Raw genomic sequence first — 19,793 nt, forward strand, 5'->3', positions numbered from 1 at the left:
ATTGTGTTATGTAGCCCAATGCACAGAACTTCATAGACTACAAGAAGGAATCTTAATAAAATACTAATAAATTAAACAGAATGTTCCATTTTCACTTTAAAAAAATCCAAGGTTAATCAAACTGAATGAAGCAGTTTCTTGTTTAACCGTTTTCCTTCAGTGGAGTCAGTGCATTTAACTTTTACATATTCCAACCTTTTTGTTTTAAATAAACCTTGGATTTATGAGCCTGACTGATGACATTTAAAACTCAACTCTACACAACCGTTTTTCATTTAGGCGAAAATGTATACATCGTATGTCTACTGTCCACGCTGATCGCTGATGTAGTTTTTCTTGCAGGACGACTGGCGCCTCACAGTGGCAGGGCGCACTTCCTTGCACTTGAACCCTGAACCCAGCACCCGGTTAGCAGCAAATTTTGTTTATATGTGCACGTTATGTGCACGTTAATGTGGCCTCTTGGTAGCCTCTCTGATCAGTCTCCTTCTTGCTCCTTCATCCAGTTTGGAGGGACGGCCTGATCTAGGCAGGGTCTTGGTGGTGCCATACACCTTCCACTTCTTAATAATTGTCTTGACCATGCTCCAAGGGATATTCAAGGCCTATACTCTATTATACTATATACTATCCCCTGATCTGTGCCTTTCAACAACTTTGTCCCGGAGTTCTTTTGAAAGTGCCTTGGTGCTCATGGTTGTGTCTTTGCTTTAAAATGCACTACCCAACAGAGGGAACCTACAGGAACTGCTGAATTTATCCTGAAATCATGTGAATTACTGCAATTTAACACAGGTGGAGGCCACTTAACTTGGTGTGTGATTTTGAAGACGATTGGTTACACCTGACCTAATTTAGGATTGTTATAAGGGGGTGGACACTTATCCAACCAAGCTATTTCAGATTTTATTTTTAATTAATTTTCTACAAATTTCTAGAATATTTTTTTCACTTGGAAGTTGTGGGGTAGGATGTGTAGATAAATGAAAAAATTATATATTTTAATGCATTTTAATTCCAGGCTATAATGCAACAAAAGGTGAAAATGTTGAAAGGGGGTGTAGACTTTCTATAGGCACTGTGTGTGTGTGTGTGTGTATGTGTGTGTGTGTGTCTATATATATATATATATATATATATATATATATATATATATATATATATAATCTATATCTATATAATTTTATTATTATTTATTTCTTAGCAGGCGCCCTTATCAAGGGCGACTTAAAATTGTTACAAGATGTCACATTATACACATTACACATTATACAGATATTACATTATTTTTTTTACATGCAATTACCCATTTATACAATTGGGTTTTTTTTACTGGAGCAATCTAGGTAAAGTACCTTGCTCAAGGGTACAGCAGCAGTGTCCTCCACCTGGGATTGAACCCACGACCCTCCAGTCAAGAGTCCAGAGCCCTAATCACTACTCCACACTGCTGCCCTATATATATATAATATATATAAAAAATATATATATAATAAAAATTATTTTAATAATAAATGAATTGACATTTAAGCTAATTTTAACCAAGGTCTGGCCCTTGGTGACCTCATAGCTAGCTGCAGCCATGCCTGTAACCTTGGTACCTGATCTTGCCCGCTCTTGGAAACTGGTCAGTATTTGGCTGGCGGCCCTCTAAGAAGCATCAGATGGTGCAGTGCATGAAGTGGTGATGTCGTTCCACTAGGGGGTGCTCTGTCTTCCCTCTGAACCAGGGCTCCGGCAGTGCTCCATGCTCTAGCACAGGGGTTCCCAAACTGGGGTCCGCGGCAAATATGTAAAATTATTTAACAAAAGAAAATTATGTGTGAAATATTTAAAAGCAAATCTTAAGTAAATAAACAAATCTTAAAACTCATGCCCTTGCGACATACTTTGAATGTCCCTGGTTGTTTGTTTCATGCTTAGAGTATGTACCATTATCACAAAAGCGGGGTGAATTGCAATTACAGTTTAAATAAACAACTATAGCCGCGACCCTCACTAGGAGAAGCAAATCGATGATGGATAAACAGCTCTTAATGCAATCTAGATAATGAGACTACAATTAAATATAAAGCAGAATTTCTCGCAATAAGATTAAAAAGAAAATATATATTTTTTTTTCGTTCAACTTCTAGATATATTTTCTCCCCCCGCTGTTGATAAAATAAAGCATTCCACTTCTGCACATGTACAGTGAGAACTCGACAGAGTATAACAGTCAAAATGGAGCGGTTTCTGAAGCACTTGTTGCCAACGTATGGATGATGAGTTTAACCAGCTGCTGCAAGAAGTGATAGAAATTGTGAATATGATAAAAGCTAGGCCCCTGAAACACAGAATGTTTGCTGCGCTTTGTAGTGAAATGGGTGCAAGCCACGCGCACTTACTGCTCCACTCTGAAGTACGCTGGCTGTCAAGGGGGGTAGTCATGTAATGAGTGTTTGAACTTCGACATGAGCTGAAACAGTTCTTATCAACAGAGAATAGCCAACTCGCAAGTTGTTTTGAAAATCATGGTGTGACAGGAATGACGAGTGGTGACGTCACGGCAGAAGCAGGAAGGACAACTGACACCAGGTACTGCAGTTCAAAAAGGCTTGCGCCACCGTTTTTATTAACAAACAAAAATAAATAAAATATTCAAACACAAAACACTGTGCTCACAGAGCAAAATAAAAGGGTAAACAAAAACAAATCTCTGACACAAAATAATAAATATGATCCCAGGTCAGGCTGGGCAGTTGCTGTCACTGTTCCTGGAATCTTTTTAAAGCTCGCTCCTCACTAACACCCACCCGGAGCTAGAGAGCTGCAGCCTTTTTATAACAGGTGACCATCTCCCGATTAGCAAAAAATTAAATCACTTAATTAATTCAGGAGATGGCCACCTTCTGCACGAGTTTAATTATTACTACTGTGGATGGGGTTTCCCATCCACGCTACTAAATAAATTGTCTACGTCGTCAAAATCCCAAACAATAACAAAACATACGGCGCTCGCAGTCATATATACAATAAATCATCAAAATAAACAAACACAAAATAACACGGGCGGAGGGGGAACCCTCGTTCTGAAAATAAAACAAACAAACACATATCAATAAGCAGGGCTTACTACCGCCCTGCTACATATCCCCCCCCCCCCCCCCCCCCCTTTGTGCAACGCACACTTGGCCCCAACGGCCACCTTCCCCCTCAGTCTCAAAGTCCCGGAAGAGGGGGAAGCAAGTTGCTTCTGGGGGGTGGCCATGGTGGAATCTCTGGCACCCCCCAATTCTTCGTGGCCGGCAGCTCCCTCTTCCGGGGCTCCCGCCACACTCTATACTGCCGCGAAAGTGCGGCTGGGGGAGCTGGTCTCCTGACCTCCCCCCCCTTCTTCATGGCCGGCAGTTCCCCTCCATGGGGCTCCTGTCATAGTGTAGTGACCCCAGGCGAAGCAGGATCCCTGGTGACCCCAGGCGAAGCAGGACCCTCGACGACCCCAGGCGAAGCAGGATCCCTGGCGACCCCAGGTGAAGCAGGATCCGGGATGACCCCAGGCGACGGCAGCAGCAGCGGACCCTCGGGAGGCGACGGCAGCAGCAGCGGACCCTCGGGAGGCGACGGCAGCAGCAGCGGACCCTCGGGAGGCGACGGCAGCAGCAGCGGACCCTCGGGAGGCGACGGCAGCAGCAGCGGACCCTCGGGAGGCGACGGCAGCAGCAGCGGACCCTCGGTAGGCGACAGCAGCAGCAGCGGACCCTCGGGAGGGGAGCCCCTAGCCATGGAGGCGGCAGCGGGAGCTCCACTTCTCCCTCGTATCCTGTGTCCTGTGGGGAACAAAAGGCAGCCCCAGGCGATGCGGAGCAACAGGCAGCCCCAGGCGATGCGGAGCAACAGGCAGCTGCAGGCGATGCGGAGCAACAGGCAGCCCCAGGCGATGCGGAGCACCAGGCAGCCCCAGGCGATTCAGGCGTGGCATCCCTGAGCGGAGCGGGCGTGGCATCCCTGGGCGGTGCGAGATTGGCATCCTTGGGCGGTGCGAGGCTGGCATCCTTGGGCGAGGCAGCTCCTGCTCCTCTCCCTCAGGTGGTGATGATGGTGGATGCTCTGCTTCTGGCAGCGCCTCCCCTTCTGGCAGCGAAGGCGGCTCCTCCCCTTCTGGCAGCGAAGGCGGCTCCTCCCCTTCTTGCTGCGTAGGCGGCAGGGGCTCCTCCCCTTCAGGCTGCAAAGGCTGTAGGGGCTTTAGGCTGCGAAGGCGGCAGGGGCTCCTCCCCTTCAGGCTGCAGCGGGGAAACCAGCAGGCATGCTCCCTCTGCTGGTGGTGGCGAGGGAGGCGGAACCAGCAGGCATACTCCCTCTGCTGGCGGAGGTGGGAGCGACACACAGTCCTCCCAGGGCGGTGGAGGTGGAACCAGCAGGAACTCTCCCTCTGCTGGCGGAGGCGGGATCGACACAGTCCTCCCACGGAGGTGGAGGTGGCACCAGCAGGAACTCTCCCTCTGCTGGCGGAGGTGGGAGTGACACACAGTCCTCCCAGGGCGGTGGAGGTGGAACCAGCAGGAACACTCCCTCTGCTGGCGGAGGTGGGAGCGACACGTTGTCCTCCCATGGAGGTGGAGGTGGTACCAGCAGGAACTCACCCACTGCTGGCGGAGGTGGGAGCGACACACAGTCCTCCCACGACGGTGGAGGTGGAACCAGCAGGTATGCTCCCTCTGCTGGCGGAGGTGGGAGCGACACACAGTCCTCCCATGGAGGTGGAGGTGGAACCAGCAGGTATTCTCCCTCTGCTGGTAGGTACCTGGGCTGTGGATGTTCGGCCTTCCCCCATTTGAGCTGTGGACGCACTGGCTCCTCCCTCTTGGGCTGTGGACGTTCGGCCTCCCCCCTCTTGGGCTGTGGACGCACCGGCTCCTCCCTCTTGGGCTGTGGACGCTCGGCCTCCTCCCTTTTGGGCTGTGGACGCACCAACTCCCTCTCCAGGTCCGTGTCCCCTCTCTGCCTCCTTCTCACCTTTTCCCCCTTGGCCTGTGGAGGTGATGGGGTCTGCTGCTCCAGCAGCCAAAACCACCCTGATGCACAGGACACCCTCCCCATGGTGTAGGCTTCCCAGAAGCAGGGGTCTTCATAAGGGCAGTCCTCCTGGTCATGCCCAAACTCCCTGCAGATGACACACAGGGGGGCCCCTTCAGCTCTCCACTGCTCCTGTTCCACGTCCCAGTAAGGGGGTCCCAATTGGGTGGGGTCCCGTGACCACCATCTCCTCACACCACTCTCCTGCTGCTGCTTCTGGCAGCTCTTCCTCCTCTTTCCTCTCATCCTTCTTCCTCCACACACAATAATCGAAAAAAATGAAAAACAAAAAAACTGCAGTACCCACTTCTGCCTGCGTCCTGGAGGCGCTGCGATCCCACGCAGGACGCCACGTGTGACAGGAATGACGAGTGGTGACGTCACGGCAGAAGCAGGAAGGACAACTGACACCAGGTACTGCAGTTCAAAAAGGCTTGTGCCGCCGTTTTTATTAGCAAACAAAAATAAATAAAATATTCAAACACAAAACACTGTGCTCACAGAGCAAAATAAAAGGGTAAACAAAAACAAATCTCTGACACAAAATAATAAATCTGATCCCAGGTCAGGCTGGGCAGTTGCTGTCACTGTTCCTGGAATCTTTTTAAATCACGTTTCGTTTCTCTCCACTCTCGCTCCTCACTAACACCCACCCGGAGCTAGAGAGCTGCAGCCTTTTTATAACAGGTGACCATCTCCCGATTAGCAACAAATTAAATCACCTAATTAATTCAGTCATTGTCATTTTTTTTTTTTTTTTGTACTTTCACTTCATTAGCAATACAAAATCAGCAGCCACATGCTACACAGATGTATTTCTCTTATCTGTGTCACACACTGGTTGACAGCTCACCTTCAGTTAATACCACACTGGCACAGTTTCTTTTAAATGCAAAGTGACAATAGTGGTGTGTGTGTGAAGCACACTCTCTTAACTAAACCTAAAGTACATGAAGTCTCTGAAAAGGAGCTCATTAGAGGTGGCCCTGGACAAGATATAGCATTTTATGGTAATTCAGTATTGGTATTGGGGGTGGGGTGGGAGGTGGCTGTGAATGGTCGTGCATAAAAGGTGTGTGGAAAACAATACACAGTCTGAGTTTAAACAATATACCGTCCAGAGTTTAAACAATACACAGTCAGAGATTAAACAATACAGTCAGAGTTTAAACAATACACAGTCTGAGTTTAAACAATACACAGTGAAAAAACAAAAGGGGTCTTATTATCGACACATGGAGAGCTGTATACAGTGGTGCAGGTGCTCTTGACAAACAAAACAAACGAACAGCCCGTGGTGGCGGTGGTCCTTCTCACCGACTGCCTGTGGGACCCCTCAGTGCTTCTGCCGTTATGCTAGCCTACAACACGGGTCTTCAATCACAAGCAGCTCGTCCTTACCCTTGTCTCTCGCCTTGCTCCAGTGATCAGCTGAGGGTTTTGAGGTGGCACACTCCTTTTGTACCCAGAGCTGCGCTCCTGTAGTGAGCTGAACTGCAGCCCTTTGTGAGCAGATGTTATCAAAGATGGCTGACTAGTGTAATGGAGCCTGGCTCACATATGCCTTCACCAAGATGGCTGCCCAAAAAATTTGATTACATCACGGTCCTGCAGATCCTGGTAAAAGATCCTGTGTGACAGGGCCTCTGTGGTATACCCCATTGGCACTGACCTCCAATGTGCAAAATGGTGCAGCATAATACTCAGAAAAGCCAATTGGTAAGAGATCTTGCGTGGGAATTCTTGTAATAGCACTTCAGTAATGTAATAGCACTTCAGTAAATGTTATCCACACAATTTAAAAGGAGGGATAATTAATACTCTTACAAATTTTCTTGTATGATCTAGAGAATTTGTGTTTAATTTGCAGAACCGCTAAGATTGTGCCAGTACAATTCCAGCAGCTTTGCATGTACTTGCGCATTTCAATTATTGTCGAGCTTCGATTTTCTTTCTTCTCCCACTGAAATGCTAATCCTCTCCTAAAATTGAATGTATACCCTGAGCATTAACCTTTTGGACACCAAGCAGTTCATTGTTCAATCTTTAATCATTAGGTTCAGTTTTTAAATACTGCGATTATAATCTTCACAAAAAACAAAAAGAGAAGAAGAATGTGAACACTAGGGCTAGCTGGGTAGCTTTTGTATTCTGTTGCTAACAAAAGAAATGATTTGAGACTTTCGGCTAGTTGTGTTCCAGCCTTTTCCGATAACGACTCTATAGTGTTAGAAGGCTGGAATTGAGTTTGATAGGATTTAGTAAGACAAAAGGATCTGCTTCTTTTGGCTCCCCACAGGGTTGCCTTTGTTTGATATGGAAGTCAACATTATAGAGCAAATATTCTTCTCAGAAATGTACAATGCCATGTTTTAGAAAGCGTGATAGCTAGGGGACTTGTGTGTCTGCTGCTTTGTCATGGCATTCTGTCTCCTGGACATGAGTTTTAACTGCACACCAGGCTGAATAGCCTGACATTATTCTGATATGAAGGGCTGTGCATAGTCATTTGTCATATGAGTTCAGCTAGTTGAAATCAAACTCTTCCCTCACAAGTCCCGAAACATTACTCGTCTGGGGAACTTTGAGGTCTGAAAATACCCTAAAAATATCTTGCTTATGGTTCATGAAGTTTAATGGGGCCGAGAAGGCCATGATCAGTACTGCATAACTGCTAGATAGTTTATATTGTCTAGAATCATGTAGATAGGTGCTTGAATAGCATATTGTATTGTGAGTATGAGAATTAAGAATGAAGTGGTTTAAAATGTTCCTTTATTTCCATTACACGAGAGTAGATATTAAAACTTCATGCTGATATGAACTCGGCTCTCGCCAAGATAAGCACCAACTAAGACATAGCTTTACAGTAAACTAATGTGATCCATATGTGTCTCCATCCATTTACGTTTCCTTCCATATGATGATGTGGATATCCTTCTGTCTGGTATTAATGGCTGAAGTGTAATGCTGGCTCCAGGGATCAGCTTATTTTGCCTCCCTGGCGCATCAGCACACACAACGGCTGCGATGCTGGCTCCGGGGATCAACCATAGTGCGGCCTCCCCAGCGCATCAGCATGACAACCGTCTGGATTGAGCTAAGTAGGGTACATCTCTGGGGTTTTCAAGTGGGCACCTTCTATCCTCAGTGTTTCGTCGACTAGCCCACGACACCTCGACGGTGATTCTGGCGTCCCAGCATCACCCCCCTCCGTCCCCCACTCAACTCAGCCCAGCTTACTTACCTGTACATCAGCGTTTCTTTCTTTCTGTTGTGCTTGAGATCCCCAGCCAGAATCTTTCCGTCTCAACCACAGCCAGTTGCTGCTCCTCTCTGCTGCTTCAGATAAGTTCTTCACTGTGCGACGCAACTCTTGACCACTGAATCCGACGTCTCTGAGAAACCGGGTTGTAGAGTGTGCCACAAATCCTCGACAACCCACTTCCACTGGGTAAACCCGGACTCTCCATCCTCGCTGTTCCGCTTCAGTGGCTAGTTGAGCATACCGCAGTTTCTTCCTCTCATACGTCTCATCTACAGCATCCTCCCATGGCACTGTTAACTCTACCAGGTGAACAAGGCGTGCTGATCCAGACCACAAGACAATATCTGGTCGAAGGTTAGTGGTGGCAATCTCAAGTGGAAAAATAAGCCGTTGACCAACATCTGCCAGCATTTTCCAGTCTCTAGCAGCTTCCAGTTGTCCTGGGCGAGGATTGGTTTTAACACCTTTTCTTGGTGGTTGCTCCCCTGGGCGGAGGAATGTTGTCTTTTGTGTGTAATGTTTTGATGGAACAGGTGGCAACTTATTGGTCATGTTATGCTTGTCTTCCAATGCTAAGGCCAAACATCGCAGCACCTGGTCATGGCGCCAAGTAAACCGTCCTTGGCTAAGAGCCACCTTACATCCTGTCAAAATGTGCCTTAATGTTGCAGGTGATGAACACAAAGGACATGAGGGATCCTCTCCTACCCAGAGGTTTAGGTTCTTTGGTGATGGGAGAACATCATATGTTGACCTGATGAGGAAACTGATCCTGCTCTGTTCCATTGACCATAGGTCTTGCCAGCCAATCTTGCGTTGTTCCACACTCTCCCAAAAAAATATAGCTTTACCCATCCCCACGTGCTACGAGGTGCAAATAATGTATTTTAGCAATACAACAAACGTTCTGTAAGGTTACAGATTATTAAAACAAGTGAATGCATTTCATTCATAACCACAACTATAGAAAAGGCTTAAATATTTTCAGGATTACAAATATTGAATTTCTAGGTAGTCTAAGAAATGAACCACTCTCTTTCTGTATTGTCGGCATCACAGCCGCGGTCTGTTACATATCTGTTTCAAGATGAGTTATATACTCATTCATTAATTAAAAGCTATTTATTAATTAAATCAAGTACAAATTAACTAAATTAACATGGATTTCCTTTTAAATTCCCATCCAAACAAAATAAATAGTTGCAAGAAGCACTGCTCATAGGGCTCACGAGTGGTGCATCCAGTAAAGGCACTCCGCCCGGAGTGCAGGATGCACCCTATAGAGTTCCCAGGGGGCGGCGCACAATTGGCCAAGCGCTGCCTGGGCGGGGTAGGGGTTAGGTCGCTGGGGAGTCCTTGGCTCACTGCACACCAGCGACACCTGTGGCTGGCCGGGCGCCTGCAGGCCTGCCTGTATGCAGTTCAGAACTGCGTGGTCCTCTGACGCTGTAGGTTTTGAATATGGCTGCATGGTGGGCTTGCAGAGCAAAAAAAAGTGGATGGGTGAGAACACTCGTTTCGGAGCACGCGAGTGCTCGTCTTCATCTATCCTGAGTTAGTTCGGGGGTTGCAGCAGTGAGCCAGGCTGGATAATTATTGGACATTCCAAAATTGGGAGAAAAATTGGAAAATGAATACAGATTTGTTAAAAAAAAACAAAAAAAACAAAAAACACTGCTCGTTAAGATATTAACATTATTTCTTAAATTAACATAATTTTGGAAATCATATTGGCATGATTATTTAATAACAAAATAGACATAGCGATTGCTTGAAAATGCCAAAATCAATGCTACATACCGATTTGTTGAGCAACACTGGAGTTTACAACCTTTTGAAAATCCCCCCTGTGCAACAGGGCAATGTTACATACGTGGGTTTGTCACTGAATAATACCGAGGCAGACACAGAGCATTGGGTGTTGACACGCCGCACAGGCGCAGAGATTTAATTACAACACAGGTTCTCCAACAGTGGTAATCCTAGCGCTGGAATTAATAAAGAAAACAAAGCTAAAACCAAGGCGAGCGCTAGTCTCCATATAAGATACATCCCGCTCCAGCAACCTACTACACTACGCAAACCCTCTCTATACTGTTTGGGATCAACATCCCCTAAACTGACCTACTTCTGGACTCCCGGAGTCCCTGCATTCTCACGGCGACTCCAGCCTCTTCAAACGACCTCAGCTGGGCAATGCCTTCACGAGCACCGTCTTGGAGGGGAAGGGTTTTGTGTAGTTCGCTCCCATGGAGCGGACGTTCTCCTCCCCGATCGCAACACAGCAAGCTTTTGCTTAGCGCCTGTCTGTATGGCTATGGCCATGCAGTAGCTTCCAGCTGTGGTGCAGAAGCCTTTTGCGCTGTGTGCAGCCTCGCCGGGCACGCCCCCCAGCCAATCAGGACCTCCCGATCAACTCGGCACCGGGCCAACCCACCTGCTCAATTAGTTGCTTAGCAACGCGTCTCCTGTTGCGCATCCCAGCTGCTTCCATAAAGGCACACATGCACTCAAGAACCAGCAACAGGGTACTCCTTCACAATGTCCTTATTGTGTCCTTACAACTGAAGTGACTTTTGGAAAACAAACAGGATTGTCAACAGGGTCTGTTTTTTTTATTCAGATAAAGTGAAATTCTGCACAGGTGGTTGGATACTGCGAATTGCTATTGAGTTACTCCGTAAGAATTTTACTCCCTAAGTAAAATTGCAATGGTGGTACAAGGTAGGTGTATGTGTTAGACTGGGGGGGTCTGCTCTGCACTGGTGGTTCCTTTTTACACCCCCCTCTTAGTTTGACAACACTATGTAACACAATTTTTGTTCCTGGGTAGTAAGTGTTATTTCCTAATTGCTTATGCCTCAAAAGTATAGAAAATGGCTATTATTCCCCACAAACTTTGCTTTTGTGACCAGGACAGTGATATTTTGAAATTTACCTATTTCTAATGAGAAAACGGGCAAATTTGTGTCTTTTCGTTCACATAAAGTCCGAAAAAAACAACATATGAATCCAAATTAACATGTATTTATACTAAAGTAATACAAAAATGACTACAAAAGATTTAGAAGTGAGTAGTTTTTCGAGATTTACGATTATACTGTAAATCACTTTCACGAATCAGCCCCCAAATGTAATCTCCCATCATGTTCTCGTTATACTGTCCTTGGTAGCGGTGTTCAAAGTCCAGTATATCCTGGTGGAAGCGCTCGCCTTGCACCTCCGAGTACACTCCCATGTTCTCCTTGAATTTATCAAGATGAGCATCAAGGATATGGACTTTGAGGGACATCCTACAGCCCATTGTGCCGTAGTTCTTCACCAGAGTCTCAACCAGTTCCACATAGTTTTCGGCCTTGTGATTGCCCAGGAAGCCCCGAACCACTGCGACATAGCTGTTCCAAGCCGCTTTCTCCTTACTAGTGAGCTTCTTGGGGAATTCATTGCACTCCAGGATCTTCTTTATCTGTGGTCCGACGAAGACACCGGCTTTGACCTTTGCCTCAGACAACTTAGGGAAGAAGTCTTGAAGGTACTTGAAGGCTGCCGACTCCTTATATAGAGCTCTGACAAATTGTTTCATAAGGCCCAATTTGATGTGCAGTGGTGGCATCAGCACCTTCCGGGGGTCCCAGCCGTACTCATCATACTTCAAGGCGTCCAGCAAGGTCTTGATGCTGTTGTAATCCTCTTTGAGGTGCACCGAATGAGCCAGGGGAAGAGACGGGTACTTGTTACCATTATGGAGCAGCACGACTTTGAGGCTCCTGGATGAGCTGTCAATGAAGAGGCGCCACTCATTCTAGTTACAGGCGATTCCGATTGCCTCGAACAGACTGGTCACATTGTGGCAGAAGCAGAGCCCATCTTGACGGGTGAAGAAGCTGGAAAAAGGTTGGTGACGCGTCCTCTGATCTGCCACTTGCACACTTTCATCCAACAAGTTCCACTGCTTGAGCCTAGACGTCAAAAGCTCGGCATTGGACTTGGTGAGACCAAGATCTCTAATCAAGTCGTTGAGGTCTTTTTGGTTGGGGTAGTATGGGTTTCTTTCCTCAACTCCACCTCTGAAATTGCCATCTGGATCTACAACGTCTTCCTCGCTCTCTGACTTGCTGCTCTCTTCTAAAGACGGCTGCTCTCTCTCCGGTGGAGTGGGTACGGGGAGCTCATGGCAGTGTGGCACCGGGGCGATGGATGAAGGAAGGTCCGGATACGCGATAGCAGGTGCATTCTTGCAAGTCCGACGTTTGGAAGGGTCCACCATGCAGAAGTAGCAGTTGCTTGAGTCGTCAGTGTGTTCCCGCCAAATTCTTGGGATAGCGAACTTCATGGCTCTCTTTTCCCCTCTGTACCATCCTACAAAAATACATTTATTTCACCCATGACTAATGTGTAAGAGATTCTCGCAACATTTTTCATATATGATATATTTTTTCAATAACATTGAAAATTGTAAAACATTTTAAAATTAAAAACTTTTACAATTTTAAAAATTTTAACAAATTTTATAACATAAAATTCCGAGCAACAATTGTCCATCTTACCTTCCAGAGTTTTTTTGCAGTGCTCCCAGGTGAAATGAGGTGCCCAGGGTTTGTCTTGATCCCCGACAGGCATGCCGAAATATGCCTTGTAGGCCTCACACATCTTAGCAGATGCTTCCACGGAGTACTTTTTCGCTCTTGTCTTGATAAATTGGCCGCAGACATAGCAAAATGCGTCTGCCGGATGCTTGCAGCCTCTTGATGCCATCTCAGAAAAATGCAGATATGTATCCACTTAGGCAGTTGGAACTAAACTGAACTGGTGGGCTTAAGGCCCCTGTATTTATACTACTATTTATATTACTGGAAAGTTCTAGAAAGTTCTAGAAGTTACTCCAAGTTTACTCAGCACTGAATCTATCTGGAATATTCTGGAAAATAGGTAAATTTCAAAATATCACTGTCCTGGTTTCAAAAGCAAAGTTTGTGGGGAATAATAGCCATTTTCTATACTTTTGAGGCATAAGCAATTAGGAAATAACACTTACTACCCAGGAACCAAAAAAAAAATAAAAAATTGTTACACGGTGCAATCTGACAAGCTTCTCTGCTTCTCTGGTGGTTGTGAGGTCAGCATCCTGAAGAAATGAAGGACTTTTCTGAACCTTGGCCAATTTTTAAATAAAGAATTTGCTGACCTAGACAGAAAATTAATATTAATTTGTTTTTCATCGTCTTTTTTTTTTTTAGTAAATGTCCATAGGGTTTCCTTTGTCCTACTTTTATTTTATTTTTTTGCTACTTTATGACCAAAACCTTTTTAGAGCCTTATTAGAAACCGCTTGAGGTATGAGTTGAATTGTTTAACAACTAGAAATCCTAGTCATTTCACTGTTAATAACTAACAGGATTAAAAAACTAAATTACAGGGATATAGGAACAATGAAATATTGTACACTTGTACCAAAAGAATGTAAAAGTGTCCTCCAATCACACAGGCCCTTCGTTTAGCAATTTTCGTGCTAATTTAACATGTCTCTTATAAGAGCTCTCAGGGAACTCCACCCTTCAAGTTATTAGTTAGAAGCTGAGCACAGTTAAGACTTTAATTACATGCTGGCTGTTTGATGGTTTATGTAGTTATCCCTGTGTCAGGTTGTATCCCATCAATGTTTAGGATTAATTGTGTAATTAGGCATATAACACAATAATAGATTCAGCGTTAGCACTTTTCTCCCCACATGCCATCTTCCATTACTCTGCTCATTTCCCCACTCTTGCAGGGTGGCAGTCTCATTACAGACATTTACTGGGACCCCGGAGGTTGCCTGTTTTAATTTCTTGTTTTGTCTCTTGAGGTTTTTTTGGTTTTGTCTGATAATCTGGTGAATGTACAGTAAGTAAAATCAAACAATGTGCCGGGAGCTATGTGCTACCCCACTAATAAAGCCAGTCAGTTTATAAGAGAGATAAGATTGGTATTGTTTCACTTGCTATAGAGAACTAAGGAAAAATTTTGTGACAGGATGGTGCAAGGGATGAAGCCCAGAGACAGACTGCAGTTCACACAAAAGACTTTTATTAAATAGAAAACACAAAATAAACAGACACGAGGGCCAAACAAACGTTTTTTTTAAAACAGAAACAATAAACACAAAGTAAAACTTACAAAAATAAGGCTTCCAGGCTGAGCTTTGCCTTCACTGGATTGCAAAATTAACAAAAAACAGCACAAAAAGAAAAACCAGCAAGCAACACAAAATACCCGCTTGCTTCCTCAGCTACCTCTCTCTACTGAGGAGCTGAGGCCTCCTTTTATGTCAGGTGGCTGGGTGCTAATTGATTGTTAAGTGATTCCCACCTGACACAATAAACCTGGGCAGGGAGGAGAATTTAACCACATCTCTGCCAATATTTACAAGGGCAGAGCCCTGCTCTGCCACAAACGTATATACAGTTCTCCTTATTATGGAACATAAGAACATAAGAGGTTACAGATGAGAGGAGGCCATTCGGCCCATCTTGCTCGTTTGGTTGCTAGTAGCTTATTGATCCCAGAATGTCATCAAGCAGCTTCTTAAAGGATCCCAGGGTGTCAGCTTCAACAACATTACTGGGGAGTTGGTTCCAGACTCTCACAATTCTCTGTGTAAAAAGTGCCTTTTCTGTTCTGAATACCCCTTTATCTACTCTCCATTTGTGACCCCTGGTCCTTTTATGCGGGACTGAAGCTTTCTGGAAATCTAAATAAACTATGTCATATGCTTTGCAATTATCCATTGCATCCATTGTTGCATCCTCAAAAAAATCAAGCAGGTTAGTTAGACACGATCTCCCTTTCCTGAAACCATGCTGACTGTCTCCCAGAATACTGTTACCATATAGGTAATTTTCCATTTTGGATCGTATTATAGTTTCCATAAGTTTACATATAATAGAAGTCAGGCTTATTGGTCTGTAGTTACCTGGTTCGGTTTTGTCTCCCTTTTTGTGGATCGGTATTACGTTTGCAGTTCTCCAGTCTGTCGGTACAACCCCTGTGTTAAGAGTCTGTTGCATGATTTTGGTTAGCGGTTTGTTTATTTTAAGAGCGCCTAGTCCCTTTAACACTTCTGCCTCTGTTATGCTAAAGTTATTTAAAACTGGATGGGAACAGGTCATTATGTGGGGCATGTTGTCTGTATCCTCCTTTGTGAAAACTTGTGAAAAGTAATCATTTAAATACAGTATTTGCTATTTTTTTCTCTTCATCTGTGATGTTGCTATTTGTATCTCATAGACATTTTACTTCCTCCTTGCTGTTTATAATATTGGAAAAACTTTTGGAATTAGTTTTAGCCTCCTCGGCAATGTTCATTTCTATCTCTCTCTTGGCCTGTCTAACTTTCTTTTTGACTTGCAGTTTCACATATGCTTTCTGTATACTTTGTTCTTGGTCCCTTTTAAACACTCTGTAAAGTGCCTTTTTCTCTGAATATTTGTTTTGTTCGATTAAACCATTTTGGCCATTTTGTTTTAGATTTTGATTTGTCTACTTTTGGGGTGTAATTGTTTTGCGCCTCTAGTACTACATTTTTTAAAAATAGCCATCCTTTCTCTGTGGATGTTTTCTCTATTTTACTCCAATCTACTTCTATTAGGCTCTGTTTCATTCCTTCAGAGTTTGCTTTTTTAAAATTGTAAACCTTAGCTTTAGTTGTTACTTTTTGGGTTTTAAAAAACACTTCAAATGAGACCATGTTGTGATCTGAGTTTGCCAATGATTCTCTGACCTCTGTTTTAGTTATTCTGTCTTCATTATTTGAAAAGACTAAATCCAGGCATGCTCCTACCCCTCTAGTTGGTGCCTTGACAAATTGCGCTAGGAAGCAGTCATTTGTCATTTCTACCATTTCAAATTCGGCTGTCGTGCTCCCCACTGGTTTTTTCCCATTTTATATAGGGGAAGTTGAAGTCCCTCATTAGTATGGCTTCTCCTTTGCTATACGCATGTCATTGTATAACAGATTATTTTGCTCGGTGTCTGAATTTGGCGGTCTATAGCATGCTCCTATTATTATGCCCTTTGAATTTGTGTCTGTTATTCTGACTCATATTGATTCTGTGTTATTTTTTTCTTCCAGCTTTAACACCTGGGCTTCGACTATTTTTGTATAGCACTACCCTTCCACCTCTTCTGTCCTGCCTGTCTTTCCTATATAGTGTATACCCACTAATATTATATTCGTCTCCATCAGTCTCGGATAACCAAGTTTCTGTAACACCTATCACATCGTAGTTTCTTGTTAGAGCAGTAGCTTCAAGTTCTAACATTTTGTTTTTGAAACTTCTAGCATTTAGATAAATACATTTAATAGTTGTCTTACCTGAGTTGTTACCCTTGTTTTGATATATTCTTCCATCTGTTTTTTTCTGTTGATCTCTTCCCCCTTCCTTTCTAGTTTAAATGCTTCGTAACCTTCTCAAGGATCCTTTCTCCGAGTAGATTGGTTCCCTTTTTATTTAAGTGCAGTCCGTCCCGCCTATATAGATAGTCCTTGTTGAAGAATGTGGTCCAATGTTCAAGGAAGGTCCTTTGTGCACCATGATTTCAGCCATGCGTTTAGATTATTTATTTCCAGCTGTTGGTATGGTCCTTTGCAAGGGGTCAGCAGTATCCCCAAAAATATCACAGTTTTGGTCTTGTCTTTTAATTTCCTTCCTAGCTCTCTGAATTAGTCTTGCAGGGATCTTGGTCTGTCTCTTCCAATGTTGTTTGTACCGATGTGGACGACTACTACCGGGTCGTCTCCTGTTGGTTCTAGGAGCCTGTTCACGTTCTAAGTGATGTGCGTGACAGAGGCTCCCGGAAAGCAGCACGCTGTTGTTGTAAGGGGGTCCAGACTGCGCACTGAACTTGCTATGTTTCTTAATATGGAGTCATTGACAATTATGACCTCCCTTTTTTGTTTGACCTCCCTTTTTATAAGGTGAGCCACAGTCGTAGCACAGTCTCCTAACTATGGCTCCTGACTACACAAGGGCGAACACTTGTAATGAACCTCCTGCTATCGACTGATACTGACATCAGCATCAAACTCGTACTGACCTCTCGACTACAAAGCTTGCTTTTTAATTGAATGGTTAGACGTTCGTATTTGAACTGTATGGTTTGCGGTTTGCATCCAAAACATGGCCTTTCCATTCAATTCAATGGGTTGAGATGCCAACTCATTACACACTGTAAGAAACTGTGTAGACATTGGAGCTGGTGTCATCTTCAGTGTGAATACAGCTGTGCAGATTTAAACTAAAGTCAAACACAGGATTTAGTCAAACAAGCCGAAAAACAGATGTGGGCAGAAGACTTTCCTCCTCTGCTGGCATTCCCCCTGCTGGTACCCTTTCAAAGAAGCAGGGATTCACTATAACTGTGGTTCGAAACTTTTAAACACTAGCGTAGAAAGTATTGGTGCTAATACAAACTAATTCACATGACCGTTTTTAAAATATTGATATTTCAAGTAGACTGTAAATGTTAAGTGATAATGGAGCTTATTAATTTCCATTGGTAGAAATATGTCAAATTCTAATGGCTTGTTAGAGCAATATTAGGGTGAGCTGAAGGCTTAATGACGTTTGTAAAAATACTAGTCTGAGTAGAATGGGAAAGTAAGTTTGATTCCTGGAATGTCATGTATTTTATTTGTGTGCAGTTTAACTTCACAAAGCCCCCCAGAATGTATAAAGAATGTACAGGACCTGGTTTTAGTGTTCTAGCCTAGAACCTCTGTACATTCCAAAAGAGTACCTGAGCAAAGCCAGGCTGGAAATGAACCAAACGGCGCAGCCTCTGACAAATCACTTCCACTGTGTTGCAGGTCTTTGAACGCATCCTCTTCATATGGGCGATTCGTCATCCCGCCAGCGGATATGTGCAGGGGATCAATGATCTGGTCACTCCGTTTTTCGTTGTTTTCCTCTCAGAATTTGTTGGTAAGTCGTGTCTGTGTGTGCGTTTTAATCACAATGTATTTGTTGAAAAGCTTAAGTTTTATAATGTTTTTGAAATAAATAAATAGCTGGGTGAATGCAGGCTTTTTTAAACAATATAACAGTTTATTCTTTGCACTGTATCATTTTTTTATTTTTTTAAATTATTTATTTATTTTAATATATAAGATGGGATGTGGACGTGACCTTAATTACGACCATCTTAAAACCTGAATTCACAAGACTCAAATTACAGTGCTTAAAATAGGCACAAATTACATACTTCAAAGTTAAGGTTATTTAATCCAAGGTGTGCAATTTGATTAACAACAATCACACAGCATAGTAATGGTGTGGCAAGTGAAGGATGATTATAAAAAAAAAAGTTTAAAATCGTAAGTAATGGATTTAAACGTCTCTAAATGCCACAGGCATGTTCTTCTCTTTGTCAGGTTATATATCATTCAGCTTAGAGCAGAATTCATGTATATTTCAGACAACATCCACTTTCCCTTAGAGGTCTACTTATCAACTCTGTAAATGGCACCCATTATTATTATTATTATTATTATTAGTTTATTTAGCAGATGCCTTTACCCAAGACGACTTACAGAGACTAGGGTGTGTGAACTATGCATCACCTGCAGAGTCACTTACAATTACGTCTCACCCGAAAGACGGAGCACAAGGAGGTTAAGTGACTTGCTCAGGGTCACACAATGAGTCAGTGGCTGAGGTGGGATTTCAACTGGGGACCTCCTGGTTACAAGCCCATTTCTTTAACCACTGGACCACACAGCCTCCATGAAGTGTTGTGGGAGGGGGGCACAACACCAGAAAAAAAAAAAAAAACGTTTGCTACAAAACTAAGTAAAAAGTGAAAGTGAAAACTTTGTAAAGAACTTGAGAGTTCTGGTTTGTCTATGAGGCTGTCTTCTGCAGTGGATCTTGTTATCTATGTTCTCTAAATCAACAGAAGTGCTACTTAAATAACTGCCTATAATGAGGAGGGGGGGGGGGGCTTTTGTATCGCTGCATTCGTGACATGCTTGTTTTAAGCTCTCTGTATTCTAGTTGCTTCAGCGAGCTTCTGCGGTGAAGATGCTGTTGTTCAACGTTCCTACATATCAATCAATCAATTTTTATTTTATATAGCTCCTTTCATAGTGGACCACCATCACAAAACGCTTTACAAGATGCAGTAACAAGAAAATCCATAATACTTTAAATATAGAGAAATGCATAATGCATGCTATACAGTAAAAAACAATGCAGAATACATTAAATACAGTGAAAAGTGCATAATACATGATAGTAGCATAATACATGAAATAGTAGCAGCAACACAACAGCTAAAGCAGGTATGAGGCTTAAAGAGCATGGAAAGCAAGACAGAAGAGGTGGGTCTTTCTTATTTCTGTTTCTGACCTGTGTTTCATGAGGTTCCTACATGTTTCTGTTTCTAACCTGTGTTTCATGAGGTTCCTACAGATTAGGGAGGAGTCTGCTGA

The 19,793-nt window shown here is 43.8% G+C and overlaps 1 protein-coding gene across 2 annotated transcripts in view; it reads left to right on the plus strand.

Moving 5' to 3' along the window:
- The window catches only part of LOC117964471 (TBC1 domain family member 22B-like), a 167,368-nt gene that overhangs the window by 76,819 nt on the left and 70,756 nt on the right, over window positions 1-19,793 (plus strand). For both annotated transcript variants that reach the window (XM_034908012.2, XM_034908013.2), the window contains one exon: window positions 18,171-18,285. In XM_034908012.2, the coding sequence (XP_034763903.2) occupies window positions 18,171-18,285 (115 nt within the window). The remainder of the gene's footprint in view (window positions 1-18,170; window positions 18,286-19,793) is intronic.

Source organism: Acipenser ruthenus, chromosome 29 (assembly GCF_902713425.1).
Source record: "Acipenser ruthenus chromosome 29, fAciRut3.2 maternal haplotype, whole genome shotgun sequence".
NCBI classification, from domain to species: domain Eukaryota; kingdom Metazoa; phylum Chordata; class Actinopteri; order Acipenseriformes; family Acipenseridae; genus Acipenser; species Acipenser ruthenus.